The sequence below is a fragment of the Oncorhynchus keta genome, chromosome 5, assembly GCF_023373465.1.
Source record: "Oncorhynchus keta strain PuntledgeMale-10-30-2019 chromosome 5, Oket_V2, whole genome shotgun sequence".
Lineage (NCBI taxonomy): Eukaryota > Metazoa > Chordata > Actinopteri > Salmoniformes > Salmonidae > Oncorhynchus > Oncorhynchus keta.
The window spans coordinates 22,839,763-22,855,055 of NC_068425.1; the positions used below are offsets into that span (position 1 = coordinate 22,839,763).

Sequence of the window (15,293 nt, forward strand, 5' to 3'; positions counted from 1 at the left end):
ACCAGGGACTGCAGGGACGCCTCTTGCACTGAGATGCAGTGCCTCAGAATGTTTGTGGTAAAGTACAAAAGTTCCTTTTGAAAAGGGGTGGTAATCTAACCAAGTGCATAAGCCTTTATTATTTATTGTCACATTATGAAAATTATCTGTTCTATTCATCGGCATTTTTGAGGTAAAGTCCAAAAGTTCATTTTGAAAAGAGGCGGTCACTAACCAAGCGCAAGTAACTGGTTCATCTCCGCGGTGGGACACTCAGCTATTGTGCGTGTTGGGGAGGGAACTCGAAAGTCTCAGCTTTGTTATACTTCAATGAAAGGACGCGGAAGTAAACAGTCTTTAACGGATTTGTTTTATTTAACCTTTATGATTTTACGAATATGACGTTTTCCTTTTGATGCGACCTTGCGAAATGTGGACTGAAATTATGATCTAGTTGGCAAAGCCCTGTCTGGCTGCGTAAATTTCCCGGCCTCTTGTGACTGTCAACGCGTGGCTCTTTACATGAGATAAAGGTAAATATCATTTTGCAATATACAGTTTACCCATTTGAAGAAAGCTAGATGATTCTTACATACGTGATGTAACCATAAATGTAAATGTAATATACCCACTGTTATATGGGTAGCCAAATCATGTCACCAAAATGACCAAACCTCTTATAATGTCATGCTGGCTTGAAGACACTGCTCTAATCTTATGAACAGCTGTTACAGTCATACCCACTCCACTTTTTCTGTAATGTAATTAATTATAATAATTAGTCAGCTTCCTCTCATCTGAATTGTGAATCATTGCTCTTTAGTGGTTAGAGAACTGTCTCTCTCTCAAGAGTGGTATCCCTATAATTAGTTTGAAATCTTTTAGATTCTGAATCTATGGCAACTAACCGGACAATTGAAATAAGTGCCACATATATAACTTTATCTACCTATTTGATACAATCAATAAATGTCCCCAGTAACCAACAGTTGTCCACAGACATTGGTGAAGAGGATATGCAATATAGTTCTGAAGCACATAAGTAGGCTATGAGACAACTTGTTACCATATTATGCAATGCTATTATAAATGTAGAACAACAAGGATATTATGTTTGACCTAACAGTTGAAATATTTTCATTATTGCTAAATTATTTGAAAACTAACTTTACATATAGTCCCCCTGCCCATGCCATGGTGATGTGGAAGGTATTTTGAAATAGCTTTTTGTTTGAACGTTTTTTCCTCAAATAGCTTCTCCTCTGTGATGTGGTAATTTATGAGTAGTAGGAAATAAGTTCAACAATAGTTGTATTTATGTGATGAGGAAGTATGTTCATAATGTGTTTTATTTTGATATGAAACTCAGTTCAAATAGAAAGCCACTGAAGAGGACAGGTGCACTATTGAGCAAGCTTTATAAGTTCATGTTTTTGGGGGGGTTGTTTATTTGCTAAAACAAGGTCCTCGATTCAATCATAGTAGGCTAGCCATGTCAGTCTAATTGACATAGTGTGAGCTACTATGGTGTGTCAAATAGATTACAAACAGTACAGTATCACTGGATCTTTCAATGCTTTACATGGTGGTAAATTGTTGTTTACTAAAATATATAGAACTTGTTGAATTTGGATTTCCCATAATTGAGAATAGATGGATATTTATAAATGTATATACAGTATTGTCTAGTGCTGTTCTCCTCAGTGCTGGGTAGTTGGATGTCGTAGTTACTCTCAAAAACACATTCTGCACATTCCTCTCTAATCTCTGATTTGTGAAGTGTAGAGAAATGTTTAGTGCCTTCACATAGTTAGGCTTTGCATAATGTAAATCCTTAATTATAAAACTTACCGTTTCTAACATTTCCAACAAAGAAAATGATGCACGCTACTCCGTAATAGATCTTACCACTTCTACAATGTCCGTTATTTAATAAAGATATCTGTTTAAGACATCATAATCCTATTTCTTTTACTAATGGTTGAATGATTGGCCCACTATATAACAACCGACTGGGCTGTTGAAGAGGCACAAAAGTGCTAAGAAAAAAACAGTTGGGAACAGAAAAAATCCATCTGAAATGAATGTGGGCATTGAGAGTTGAAACCACTGCAAATATCCCCTTCACCCAGGTCACCATACCAGGGGAGCTCTAGGGACGTTGGCACATTGCCAACATGCCCCTGGCCCACCTCACTGGTGACATGTTACTAGAGTAGATCCCCTCTGCTCTGCACTGTCTCTTCCCAGGGGAAGTCGGCTACTGTCCTCTTGAGCAGTGGTTCCCAAACGTTTTATAGTCCCGTACCCCTTCAAACATTCAACCTCCAGCTGCGTACCCCCTCTAGCACCAGGGTCAGTGCACTCGACAATGTTGTTTTTTGCCATCATCGTAAGCCTGCCACACACACACACTATACGATACATTTATCTAACATAAGAATGAGTGTGAGTTTTTGTCACAACCCAGTTTGTGGGAAGTGACAAAAAGCTCTTATAGGACCAGAGCACAAATAATAATATCATTTATCTCTTTATTTAACCATCTTACAACCTTATTTGTTAATCAAAAATTGTGAATAACTCACCACAGGTTAGTGAGAAGGGTGTTCTTGAAAGGATGCACATAACTCTGCAATGGTGGGTTGTATTGGAGAGAGTTCCGTCTTAAATCCTTTTCCACACACAGTCTGTGCCTGTATTTAGTTTTCATGCTAGTGAGGGCTGAGAATACACTCTCACATAGGTGAGAGATTGCTTGTTGCAATTTCGATGAGGCTCTCTTGTTCAGATATCGGTAAGTGGACTGGAGGCTGGGCATGAAAGGGATAACGAATCCAGTTGTTTGTGTCATCCAGTACCTGCGTAATTGCTCATCCAACTCACTCAGGTGCTTCGCTATATCACATTTGACATTGTCTGTGTACAAATACCTGTTCTAGAGCACTCAACTCTGACCCTGTGAGGTCCGGAGCCTGCTGGTTTTCTGTTCTACCTGATAATTCATTGCACCCACCTGGTGGCCCAGGTCTAAATCCGTCCATAAGTAGAGGGGAACAATAAACAAATGCAGTGGAACTGGCTTTGAGGTCCAGAGTTGAGTTTGAGGGCTCTAGAGTGACAACAAGGAGGTTCTGTCTGTCTGTCTGTCTGTCTGTCTGTCTGTCTGTCTGTCTGTCTGTCTGTCTGTGTGTGTGTGTGTGTGTGTGTGTGTGTGTGTGTGTGTGTGTGTGTGTGTGTGTGTGTGTGTGTGTGTGTGTGTGTGTGCGCGTGTGTGTGTGTGTGTGTGTGTGTGTGTGTGTGTGTGTGTGTGTGTGTGTGTGTATGTGTGTTCACGGCTGTCTAATAGCAGAATTGTCCTGACAGCAGAATGATTAAGTGGTTTGTGGGATGTATTTGACCAGTGTTTTTTACAAAGATTTTATCAGTGGTTTATGCTCATTGGGGTAAGGGGTTTTGTGGTGGTCAGTGTAGTGTCTTATCTTACTATATCCCTCTCATCAGTCTTACCTTATGTTGTGACGTTGTATTAGTTAATGTGACGACTGTTGTTCGTCGAATTATTAAAAGTTTCTAATTGCGTGATTAACTGAATCAAGCAATTATTAACTCATTAACCTGGGGCACCATGGGGAAACTAGTTTTTATTGAGTTTCTATTTACCAAATTAACTCAAAGAATATCAGAATATCGATTTTACAACAGCCGCTAATTAGCCAGTTACCTCTACAATCTCGTTCTGAACGTCGTATAGTCCGTGAATCTGCACGGACTCGGGTCTCACCAATGAGTTCGGACCCGGGTCTCACCAATGAGTTCGTACCACACCAATCTTAGTTTAATATTTATTTACAAAAAGCTAAAATTATGATAAAAGATACACATAGACAAAACACATTATAGGCTATTGACTAGAACTTAGTATAACAGGCCAACACACTATGGAGCGTGTTACCCAAGATGGGGATTTCAAAGAGAGAGAGGAAAAAGGAAGTACACGAGAGAAATATACATTTGGGTGAATTTGTCAGATATGCTATTCTACCCCTAGCCTTGCCCCAAACTGCTGTTCTTATGGGTCAGAATATAATGATGTAATTATGTGGGGAAGACCTCAGAGGATTCTCTGTGTGGACCGTTCAGGGGACCGTTCAGGCTGCTCGATGACACACTTCTCCGGCGCACCTTTCTGGTCATCCTCACGATGTCAGTGTCCTTTTGGCTTAGGAGTCTGTTCCCTCAACCTTGCTCTGGAAGGGTTCTTCTGAGGACAGACAGCTCTGTAGCTCAGAGCTCACAGCATAGGAATGAAACCTTTTAGATACCACGATTCGCTGGGATTGGATGCTAAGGGGGTCCGGCTTGAATTCACCCGCTGAGACACAGCTACTCATCCGTAGCTTGGGTAGAAAAATATTTCTTTATCTTCAAACTTGTGTTGCGTTCTGGGTTCGTTGACTTTTTAGACCTTGGCTGCAGCTTGGGTCACATAGTCTTCTGTAAATTCTTTACTCACAGGTTTTATACCCTTGGGTCAGAAGTGGGTGTAATCGCCTTTAGGGCAATTCTCTGGGCATACCAAGTTACGAGCAAGGTCTAGGTTTTTCTCAAATCCAATTTTAGACAACTAACTTAACATTTCATCTTTACCAAAACATTCCCTTTGATTTGGACATTTTCCACACAAAGTACAATGTATAAACATCAAACATATACTAGGAAAGCTCTTCACGATACAATGTTTTCGTAATAACGTCATCTATTAACCTTTAATAACAAAACAAAAATGACATACATTTTCATATTCCATTTATCGTCATGACCACCTTTGTGGCTGACGAAAACCATTGTTCCAAAGTCCCTTTAGTTCATGTTTAATGTTCTGAGGCTGGTTCTCCATAGTAACAGGACAAAGGAATTTGTCTGTGGCCTGAGATTTACCAGGGGTGTGAGGGGTCATAAAACCCCCACATCTTCAGACCCCTAGATCTCTCTTCCTCTGTTGGGGTTGAGAGATAATCTGTAGGGTTGTGGTCTCCTGTAACCTGACCTGATCAGGACAGTCATGACACTTACTATATCTCTCTCGTCAGTGTAGTGTCTTACCTTACTATAACTCTCTCGTCAGTGTAGTGTCTTACCTTACTATATCTCTCTCGTCAGTGTAGTGTCTTACCTTACTATATCTCTCTCGTCAGTGTAGTGTCTTACCTTACTATATCTCTCTCGTCAGTGTAGTGTCTTACCTTACTATATCTCTCTCGTCAGTGTAGTGTCTTACCTTACTATAGTATATCTCTCTTGTCAGTGTAGTGTCTTACCTTACTATATCTCTCTCGTCAGTGTAGTTGACAGTATTTTGAGATTTGTTGAATGTATGCAGTTTATGTACATGCTTTTTCAGCAAGCTGCTGGGATATATTTTATCTAAAATCAAAAGTAAGAGTTATATTGATAATGTTTATGAGGGCTAATCTGCAATGGAATCAGGAGGTTCACTTCATTGGTTCCATTCATTAGTTAAACATTAGAGCCATTCGGTGAGGCAAGTGATTTAAAACTAAAGTTCCTGTTTGGCTGCATGCATGTTTTACTATGTTTACGGTACATGGTTTTATGGAGCGAAGGAGTTAGATAACACAGATTGAGTGCACTTCTGTGTACACACATGGTTCAACTGAAGTGGGAATCGTTTAGATTAAAAAATTTGTTGAATTTATGTCAATGGAATGTGTGGTGATATCCCTTGACCTTCTCCTTGCTCATCCACACCTCCAAGAAAAAATACTCTTGTTATCATATGTGGGCTACCGAGTGGCACAGTGGTCTGAGGCACTGCATCTCAGTGCAAGAGGTGTCACTATAGTACCTGGTTTGAATCCAGGCTGTATCACATATGGCGGTGATTGGGAGTCCCATAGGGCGGCGCACAATTGGCCCAGCGTCATCCAGAGTAGGCCGTCATTGTAAATAATAATTTGTTCTTAACTGACTTTCCTAGTTAAATAAAGGTTACATTTAAATAAAACAATTATATTAAACTGATATGTGAGCTATTACTATCAATAAGTGAACATGTTGTGTTGACTTTAGAGAGAGAGACAGAGGAGAGTTTCCTCTGGTTTTATGAATAGTTCCTGTCTGGTAAAGAAAAAGGGAGAGAAAGAGATACATCTGGGTCTGACAGAAACACACAGAGTTAAAACAACTTTCTACATGTAATTGAATTTCATCTTCAGTTGTCCTCATGTTGTTTATGCGGCCTTCCATCCGGCTTAGTAGAGCTCTGTGAATGATTCTCATTATCATCTATCTACCCTCACTCATATCCGCTCTGAATAAGACAGAGAGGGGGAACAGAAGGGGTCTTTTACTGCAGAGTAGGAGTTTTAATCAGGGTACAGGTTTGGAGCCGTGGTGAGCAATAGAAGCTGATACTACAGCGCTGGTATTGTCTCCCTCCGGTGTCTGATGGCTGAATAGGTAGAGAGGTAGGGCTGGGATAGATTTATGAAATTGTATGTAATCTTGTGTTTATCTATGGTTCTGGGGATGGATAATGTATGTGATTTTGGAGCATGCACTGCAGACCCCCATTCAACCACACACGTGGGAGAGCAGCAAATTGAACATCAAAGATAATTACCATCATGAGATTTCAATCTCTAAATATTACACCGCTTTTTTTTTTACTTAATTGAAAGGGGAAATGGACAGCTCCTGATGTTGTTTGTCCTCCTCTGACTCGCTCTTCTGCCTGTTCCTCCATGCTCATGTCTGTTTATGTATCCCGTAGGTAAACATTAACACATGGTGAATGCTACGAACTACCGAAACAAGAATTGTTCTCTCCTCAGCTTCGTGACAGAAGGTAAGGGGAAGTGTCTGGCTCAGACAACTTTTCTGTTTTGCTTCCATTTTTAAATGATTTTACAGTTTCCCCATTTCTTTATTTCTCATTTTCCATATCTAAACTTCATAGCTAGGAATGGGATATATTTATCTAAAGTTATACTTAGGCTTGTGTTCAGAAGGATACAACTGAACCAAAGGGTTTTGAAACTAAATCTGGGTTCTTTTTGCACAACTCCTCTCATGTCATCTCCTCCATTTCAATTATTTTTTTGCGTTTTATCCCACTGAATGTATTTCCCCATGCAATGGTTGTTACAGACCCAGGTGCAGTATTCACAGATTACAGAATGTACAGCATAGTCTAGGCTGGTAACAATTGTATTTTGCAAACCACCACTGCACCACCTTAGCAGAATTACCCCGCCAGAGTTAAGTTACTGGCAATGTCGACCTAAAATACAAGTATACCGTAAGCTGTTTAAACAGTGTGCAGTTATTTGTAGGCCTATGTTCCTTATAGGAGCTTATAGGAGCTAAGGACTTAAATGTCTAATGCAGCCATTTTCATCTCAATATCAAATAATTTCTGATTAACAATTAAGTACCTTACTGGGATTTTTTTCAAGAAGTAGGCTAGGACTCTCTGGGAGTAGTCTGAGTGAGGAGGAGAAAACTGAAAACTGTAGCTGTTATTGGTAAAGAGGTGGAGGGCTGCCGGTCTGACAGAGATCATTGAGGCGCGGTTATAATTGTTCATGCTGCAGGTGGAAGCTGGCGATCAGACAGACAATTTTGGGGATGAGAATATTTTTTTGAAAATGCTACAGACATCTGTATTGGTCTTTCATACAGGACTAGTACATTGTTATTTGCATTTTTAAATAATAATTATTTTTAGGGAGTGCTGCAGCACTCTCAGCATCCATACTTCCTGTGGCTATGATCAGGTGTGTGTGTAGTCTCAATTAAAATAGTAAGCTATAGACTATGCATGGGCGGAGAAGCAGGGGGCAGTTATCTTTCCAATGAAATCAACTTCCTAAATATGATTAGGCTGTAGTCTACATTGCCTAGAAATACATATAGATCACCTTTTTTTTTTTTTTTCATCTCTGTCTGAAAATGGTCCCACTCATAAAAGGTACGCTATAAAACTTTTCTCAAGAGAAAGTGAATGTGTCTGCTCTCTCTCCAACTCTGCTCTCTTCAAACTATGTCTAGCCTATTGGCTAATATAGCCCAGTAACACCGATAGCCCAGTAACACCTAATATAATGGGCCACGTGAGAATCTCTGGCAATTTAACTTATTTCTTAGGTTATTTTTTGCTCATTTTGATATTGCCTATATAGGGCACACAATCGCTAGGACCATGGCTGGCAAGTGAGCTGCATCACATACTCCTGAAGTAACATTGCAGGACTGCGGTTGGGTTCGGGACACGTTCTTGCAGTAGAGGGTGGGAGTCGGACAGAGAGCAAGCGGGAGGGGGCGGGTATCAAAAGCTGCGGGTGCAGCCGGAATGAAGAAATCAGTCCTGCACAAAGTTTGGAACTCTCTTTCATATTGATCTATTAACTAATTTACTGCCAAAACTTCATCCCACCAAAACAGGAGGATATTTCAGGCGGTCTTCACAAACCCGTACATTAAAATGGCATTATCATCATTTTCACAAATACACAGTATTATTCCAACGTCAGTGTCGAAATATATCTAAAACACAGGAAATAACATGCTTGACTGCACTGTATAGTTTGCTTACTTTGAAACTACCAACCCACAACTCTCCCTGACTCATCTCATTCCATAGACCGACTGCAGTCCTTTTGCATCCCTATTCCAACTCTTTGACCCTTCCACCGCTCGCCATGGAAGCCAGAGGAAAGTACGAGTTTAATGCTACGGCTGAGGATGAGCTGAGCTTCCGAAAGGGAGACATCCTGAAAGTGAGTATGACCTGAGAATGGGAGGAGACACATTACAATTCAGAATAGCGTGCCATAGTAAGACTAAAGAATGACAGTAGTACAACTGAGTGTGGGACTTGGCTTTAAAGACACATTCCACTAATCTAATTCCTAAATTCTACACACAAAGTTCTACTGTTGTATTCTGCTGTAATATTAAACCGAAACAGTGAGCTCTGTTGTTTTTGTATATCTCTGTTCCCTAATCAGATTCTAGGTAGTCAAGATGAGTGGTTTAAGGCAGAGCTGCATGGACAGGAAGGCTTTGTGCCCCAAAACTACACTGAGAGACAAACACCAAGGTGAAATAAAGTTACTCATTTTCATCCATAAAATGTATTTGAACACACATATGCAACATGAGTTTGTATGCTTACAGTAAGTACAGTATAGCCACATCTGTATACTGTATCTCTCTCTGTCCAGCTGGTTCAAGGAGACGGCAAGCCGCAGCTCTGCTGAGGAGCTCCTGATGTCTAGGGAGGTGGGGGGATTCCTGATCCGTGGCAGTCAGAGCTCCCCTGGAGAATTCTCCATCTCTGTCAGGTGGGTGGGTGTAGGCTCAGGCCAGGATATTACAGGGAGCTAGCTCACTGATTACAAAACAGTACCTGGGGGGGGTAGAGTTTTCACTGCATGAACTCTGTAAAATGTGGTAACATGCTAACCTGCAAAAGTAATATGTGAACATTTTCACAATCTCCCTACATTTCTCATGAAATGTCTGTGAGCCAGGGGAAGAATTCAGTTTCTGTAGGCTATACTTGATATTACTGGTACAACTTTTCCTTGCAATATCTAACATAAGCCAGCAGGGGACAATGAAAGTACTGCACCAGAGAAACAGTTGACTTTGGATTTATGGAATAGGACAGGACACAACTAAATTGTTTGAATCATAACTCATCACATCCTACTATTGTTTATTTAAACTTTATTTAACCAGGATAAGCCCATTGAGACACAGAGTCTCTTTTTCAAGGGAGACCTGGCCAAGAAGGCAGCAACATTCAATACATTACAGAATTAAAACATACAACAATACAACAACATGATCCAGCCTAATAAAAGCATTTACACTCCTCTGTAACAGAGTCTCCCATCAATATTTTAAATCCATTCAGTGGCACTAACATATCTAGATATTGGTGCACAAGAAGAGAAGGCAGAAGACTTGCCTAATACTGTGAATGTCCTGGGTACTTTAAGTAGCAACCACCTAGCAGACCGGGTATGGTAACTGCAGGTGGTGAAGGAGACCAGACTACAGAGGTAAAGAGGGAGTTTACCCAAAAGGGCTTTGTAGATGAACACATACAAATGTATCTTTCTGCGCATGTAAAGTGAGGTCCAACCTACCAATGGTGGATGAGTGACTTGGCGTTTGTAATAAAGCGCAAGGATGCATGATAAGTCCAGTCTCTGTAAGACGGAGGAGGCTGCATGCATATACAACAAGTCACCATAATCAATTACAGAGAGAAAAGTGGCTTGAACAAGCTTCTTTCTAGCCATAAGCGGAAAGCAAGCCTTATTTCAATTTAAGCTTTTTCACAAGATTATCCTCATGAACTTTAAAGGACAACTTGTCATCCAACCAAATACCTAGGTGTTTGTAGGATGACACTAATTCAATGGATAAGCCACCAGATGTGACAATGCTAATGTTCTCTGGCAGAGTTCTAGCTAGTAAAGGTGATGAATTTAGTTTTTTGTACATTCAAGACCAGTTTGAGACCATAAAGGGAGGCCTGCAGTGACTGAAAAGCAGTCTGGAGCTCTTCAACAGCCTGAACCAGAGAAGGAGCACATGAATATATGACTGTATTATCTGCATATAGATTTAACTTTGCTGGTTGCATCCCATTTCCAAAATCGTTAATAAAAAAAAATGTGTTAATAAAAATTGAGAACACAGGAGCTAAAATGGAACCCTGAGGCACACCTCTATTAATCTCTAGAAAGCTAGACTTGTGATTGTCAGTATATACACATTGTGTTCTGTCAGAAAGATAGTTCCTAAACCAATTTACTGCCCATTCACTGAGACCAATGTTTCTGAGTCTAGCTAGCAACAATTCATGGTCAACTGAATCAAAGGCTTTTGCTAAATCCACAAAGAGAGCAGCACAATATTGCTTTTTATCAAGTGCATTAATGATGTTATTTGAGACTGCCATAGTTGCAGTTGTGGTGCTGTGCCCCAATTTAAAGTTATTTTCAATTAAGATGTTTTTTAACTGTGAGTTCACTAGGGATTCATAGACTTTGGCCAGGATAGTGAGTTTAGAGATAGGACCATAGTTTTTAGCATCTGAGGGATCTCCACCCTTTAGCAGCGGGAGGACATAAGCTGATTTCCAAATGCCTGGTATGGAATTGGTCAAGAGACTCAAGTTGAAAATGTGAGCCACAGGTTCAGTAATAATACCAGCTGCTATCTTTAAGAGGTAGGGGTCCAAGTTGTCTGGACCTGCATACTTTTTAGTGTCTATTGCCTGTAGTGCTTTATAGACCTCAGTATAAGAAACAGGCTCAAAGATCAAATGGTTTACATGAGGGCCTATATCATAGTTGACTGTAACAGAGCTGACATTAGAGGCCTGGGCCCCATCATTATCAACAACTGAACCAGCAGATATGAAGTGCTTGTTAAAACCCCTACAATATGGGCTTTATCCTTCACTTCATTAGAATCCATCATTAAATGGTCAGGAAGGCCAGAGGATACGTTAGAACCTGACACTGATTTGATTAGCTTCCAGAACTTGGTAGGGTTGTTTAGGTTCTCTGTGACTGCATCTAAATAGTAATCTGATTTGGACTTCCTGATCAACCCTGTGTATTTGTTTCTTAGCGCTCTGAAGAAGGCCCAGTCAACAGGAGCACTTGTATGTCTAGCTTGAACCCAAGAGATATTTCTCTTTCTAATGAATTCTGCCAAGTTATCTGAAACCCAGGGATTGTCCCTTCCAATGATTCTGAATTTCTTCACAGGGGCATGCTTATCACAAATCGACACAAATGTAATATACAAATAGTCACAGGCAGTGTCAACCAGGGTTGGGGTCAATTCCATTTAAATTCCAATTAATTCAGACACTAAACCAAATTTAAATTCCAAATCTTCCTCATTGAAAATAATTGGAATTGGAATGTCAGTGTACTTCCTGAATTGACTGGAATTGAATTGGAATTGACCCTAAACCTGCATTGTACTGTATGTGACTAAGAGGCCAGATGTTGTGTTGTGACATGCTTCACTGATATATAAAACCTTTCCCCTCAGACATGAGTTTGACGTGCAGCATTTCAAAGTGATGAAGGACAGCAAAGGCCACTACTTCCTGTGGTCAGAGAAATTCACTTCCCTCAACAAGCTGGTGGACTTCTACAAGAACACCTCTATCTCCAAGCAACGGGACATCTACCTTAGAGACGGTAGTCGGGATGACCAGAGCCCATCCGCACCCCAACCGGTATTTCAGCCGTATATTAACTCAGTTCAATCAACTCATTAGTGAAGTCTTCCTTCCCTTTCTAGACTTCCCACTCTTCTGTATTTTCTGTATTCTCAAGCACACATACAGGAACTGAAATCAGTGAGCTATTGCACCAGAATGGTCAATTAACCAATGGTATTGGTCTATTAACCAATGTGATGTCACCATGGAAAATCAAACCTCTACACAGAAGGTCCTGTGTAGATTGTACTTTCAACCAGCAACTATCAGGAATAACACTGATCAAATGTTTTTGTTAGTTTCAGCAGCTGTTGTACAATAGGATATAAAAACTACATTTTGACTGTCCACATCCTTCTGTTTTCAGTTGAAGAGGGGGAGTCTACCTGAGGAGAGGAGCTATGGGGCCCCTACTGCAGCCATGTCACACCGCAGGGCCTCAGACCTTCCTCACAGTCAGCAGGTAAACACCACTCACCCCAAAGTACAAACCTACACTACCTACAATGCAGTCTTTTGAATCATGTCGGTTTTTCAGAAGCTGCTATGTACCATGGTCATGTAAAACCATGTCATTGCTTTTATTTGATTTCATTGGGTTTGTAATGTTTTTCTGTGATTCTGAGATATACTGTAGGTTGGTTTAAAGGTTAGAGTCTGACCTGAGTTCAACCTCTCTCCTCTCTTCCCCCAGAGTAAGAGACCTGGGATGGAGGTGAGGGCTCACACCATAGGCACCCCTGGTAGAAACACCCCCCTATCCTCTCTCCCAGCCCCCCAAAGGACATCTGAAACCATGCCTCATCCACAGGTACAGTAAGCCTACTGTAGTCAGTAAATGGGGGCTCATCCTTGATGTCCTCTGAAATTACTGGTTCTTATGGCCAACTATTACCTAACACAGGTGTGTGTGTGTGTGTGTGTGTGTGTGTGTGTGTGTGTGTGTGTGTGTGTGTGTGTGTGTGTGTGTGTGTGTGTGTGTGTGTGTGTGTGTGTGTGTGTGTGTGTGTGTGTGTGTGTGTGTGTGTGTGTACCAGAGGGCAGTCATACAGGTGAAAGCAGTGTACGACTTCACAGCGGAGGAAGGGGACGAGCTAGGCTTCCGTGCAGGTGATGTCATTGACATTTTGGATCACTCTGATCCATCGTGGTGGAAAGGAAGATTGCGGGGTAAAAGTGGTCTGTTCCCTGCCAACTATACCACACCATTATGAGGAAAGCTTAGAGAGAGAGAAGTCGCTCTTTGGGCTTCTCCAATCATATGGACTGTGATGATAAGAGTCGGGCAACACACAGAAACTTCAGCAGCCCAAACTGTAGGACTAAAAAGAAATTGGTTCACATATGATTTCTGATAACATATGCTCACACATTTATTTTTTATTTTAAAGCTGGTGCTCAGCATGAAACAAATGACATACCTAAATGACATTGATTTATAAGCAGAGGCGGACTTACCATTAGGCAGAAGAGGCAATTGCCTCAGGCCTCAGATCATCAAGGTGCCTTGTGAGCTGGGCATAATAATAAAATACTAGCAATCTTCTTTTTTTCCCCAATAATGTCTCTGCATGAGACCCCACAACTGGTTTATAATAATGGACTATTCCAGCTTGACAGAGTTCCTGTGCATTGTTTCATGCGATATGATTGCAAATTTGACATTCATTGTAATTAAGCTGTATCAATTAGATGCTTTCACAGCGGGGCAGAGAAATGTGCAATTAACGCAACCAGTGAAAATAAAAGGAAAGAAAAGATTTAACAGAAAAATGTTGTAAGTTAATCCATTTCTTTAGTCAAAAGACAAGTGCTGCTTGTAATACTGGCATTGTCATTGAGGCAAAAGACATGTATGTGTAGACAATGTATCTGATGCAATCTGGCCAAACAGAGCATGGCATGTCATTCGCTTTTTGGCCAGACACATTGGAAGCATATAGAAAGACAGGGGCGTTGTTTGGCTCACTAGGATAATCGGATCATCTCCAGTGAGATAGTTTGTCACTTGCAAATTGAAGGAAATTGTTTGGATGCTACTTTAAGAAGTGATTGTTTGACAATCAGATGGAAACATCATGACCTGTTGTGTTCATTTTAATCACAGCCACCGCCCCCACAGGAGGCCTTTTGCCTTTTGGTAGGCCGTTATTGTAAATAAGAATTTGTTAACTGACTTGCCTAGTTAAATAAAGGTTACAGGTTAAACAAAAATGGCACATTAAAAGGTCATTTCTTTTTACAGTTAAATGATGGCTTTACTATAAAACCCATAACAAAATGTTGTCCACCCAAATCACTAAGTCCGCCCCTGTTTGTAAGGGAACTTCCACAACCCAACTACAGTGTCATATCCATTGGAGGTTGAAAACTGGGAGCTTTGCTGCCACACATTTACTGTATGGTACTACACTTTTTGTATTGCTACCTTTTTGTATTGTTTGTAGCGCTTGCTTTTAATTGTAAGGTCGCCATAGCAAATGATGTCTTGTTAGTGAACTACCAAATGTACAATGTCAGTTTGGGTATGCTTGTCATCTGTCTAAATTAAAACAATGATGTATATAAACCCTGGCTTGCTGATGTGGTCCTTCTGTAGCTCAGTTGGTAGAGCATGGCGCTTGTAATGCCAGGGTAGTGGGTTCGATTCCCGGGACCACCCATACGTAGAATGTATGCACGCATGACTGTAAGTCGCTTTGGATAAAAGCGTCTGCTAAATGGCATATATTATTATTATATTATGCTATGTATTAGCCAATGAGATGCTTTGAAACCACCGGTCGGCCATATTGTCACTCCTCAAAAGCAGTCTTCCATAGGAATTCTTCAGTATTTTAAATGTTTTTAGGACAAAATTACATGTTTTTAAGTATTTTTTGTTGTAGTTGGGACAGTATTTTCAAAAAATGACTCTATTGATCTGACACTGAGAACTACAGTATATTCCTGACCTGCAGTGTTGGGTAATAGTGAACTACATGTAATTCAACTAGTAATTTAACTACATTTTGCAGTAGCTCAG

At 40.6% G+C, this 15,293-nt stretch overlaps 1 protein-coding gene across 1 annotated transcript; it reads left to right on the forward strand.

The window, feature by feature from the left end:
• Positions 1-235: 235 nt before the first annotated feature.
• Positions 236-14,842, forward strand: grap2a (GRB2 related adaptor protein 2a). Its single transcript, XM_052519143.1, has 9 exons — positions 236-512; positions 6,776-6,850; positions 8,648-8,783; positions 9,015-9,106; positions 9,231-9,350; positions 12,094-12,283; positions 12,636-12,731; positions 12,963-13,079; positions 13,306-14,842. The coding sequence occupies exons 3-9, from the start codon at positions 8,706-8,708 to the stop codon at positions 13,480-13,482; spliced, it is 870 nt and encodes a 289-aa protein (XP_052375103.1). The 5' UTR covers positions 236-512; positions 6,776-6,850; positions 8,648-8,705; the 3' UTR covers positions 13,483-14,842.
• The last annotated feature ends 451 nt before the right edge of the window (positions 14,843-15,293 follow it).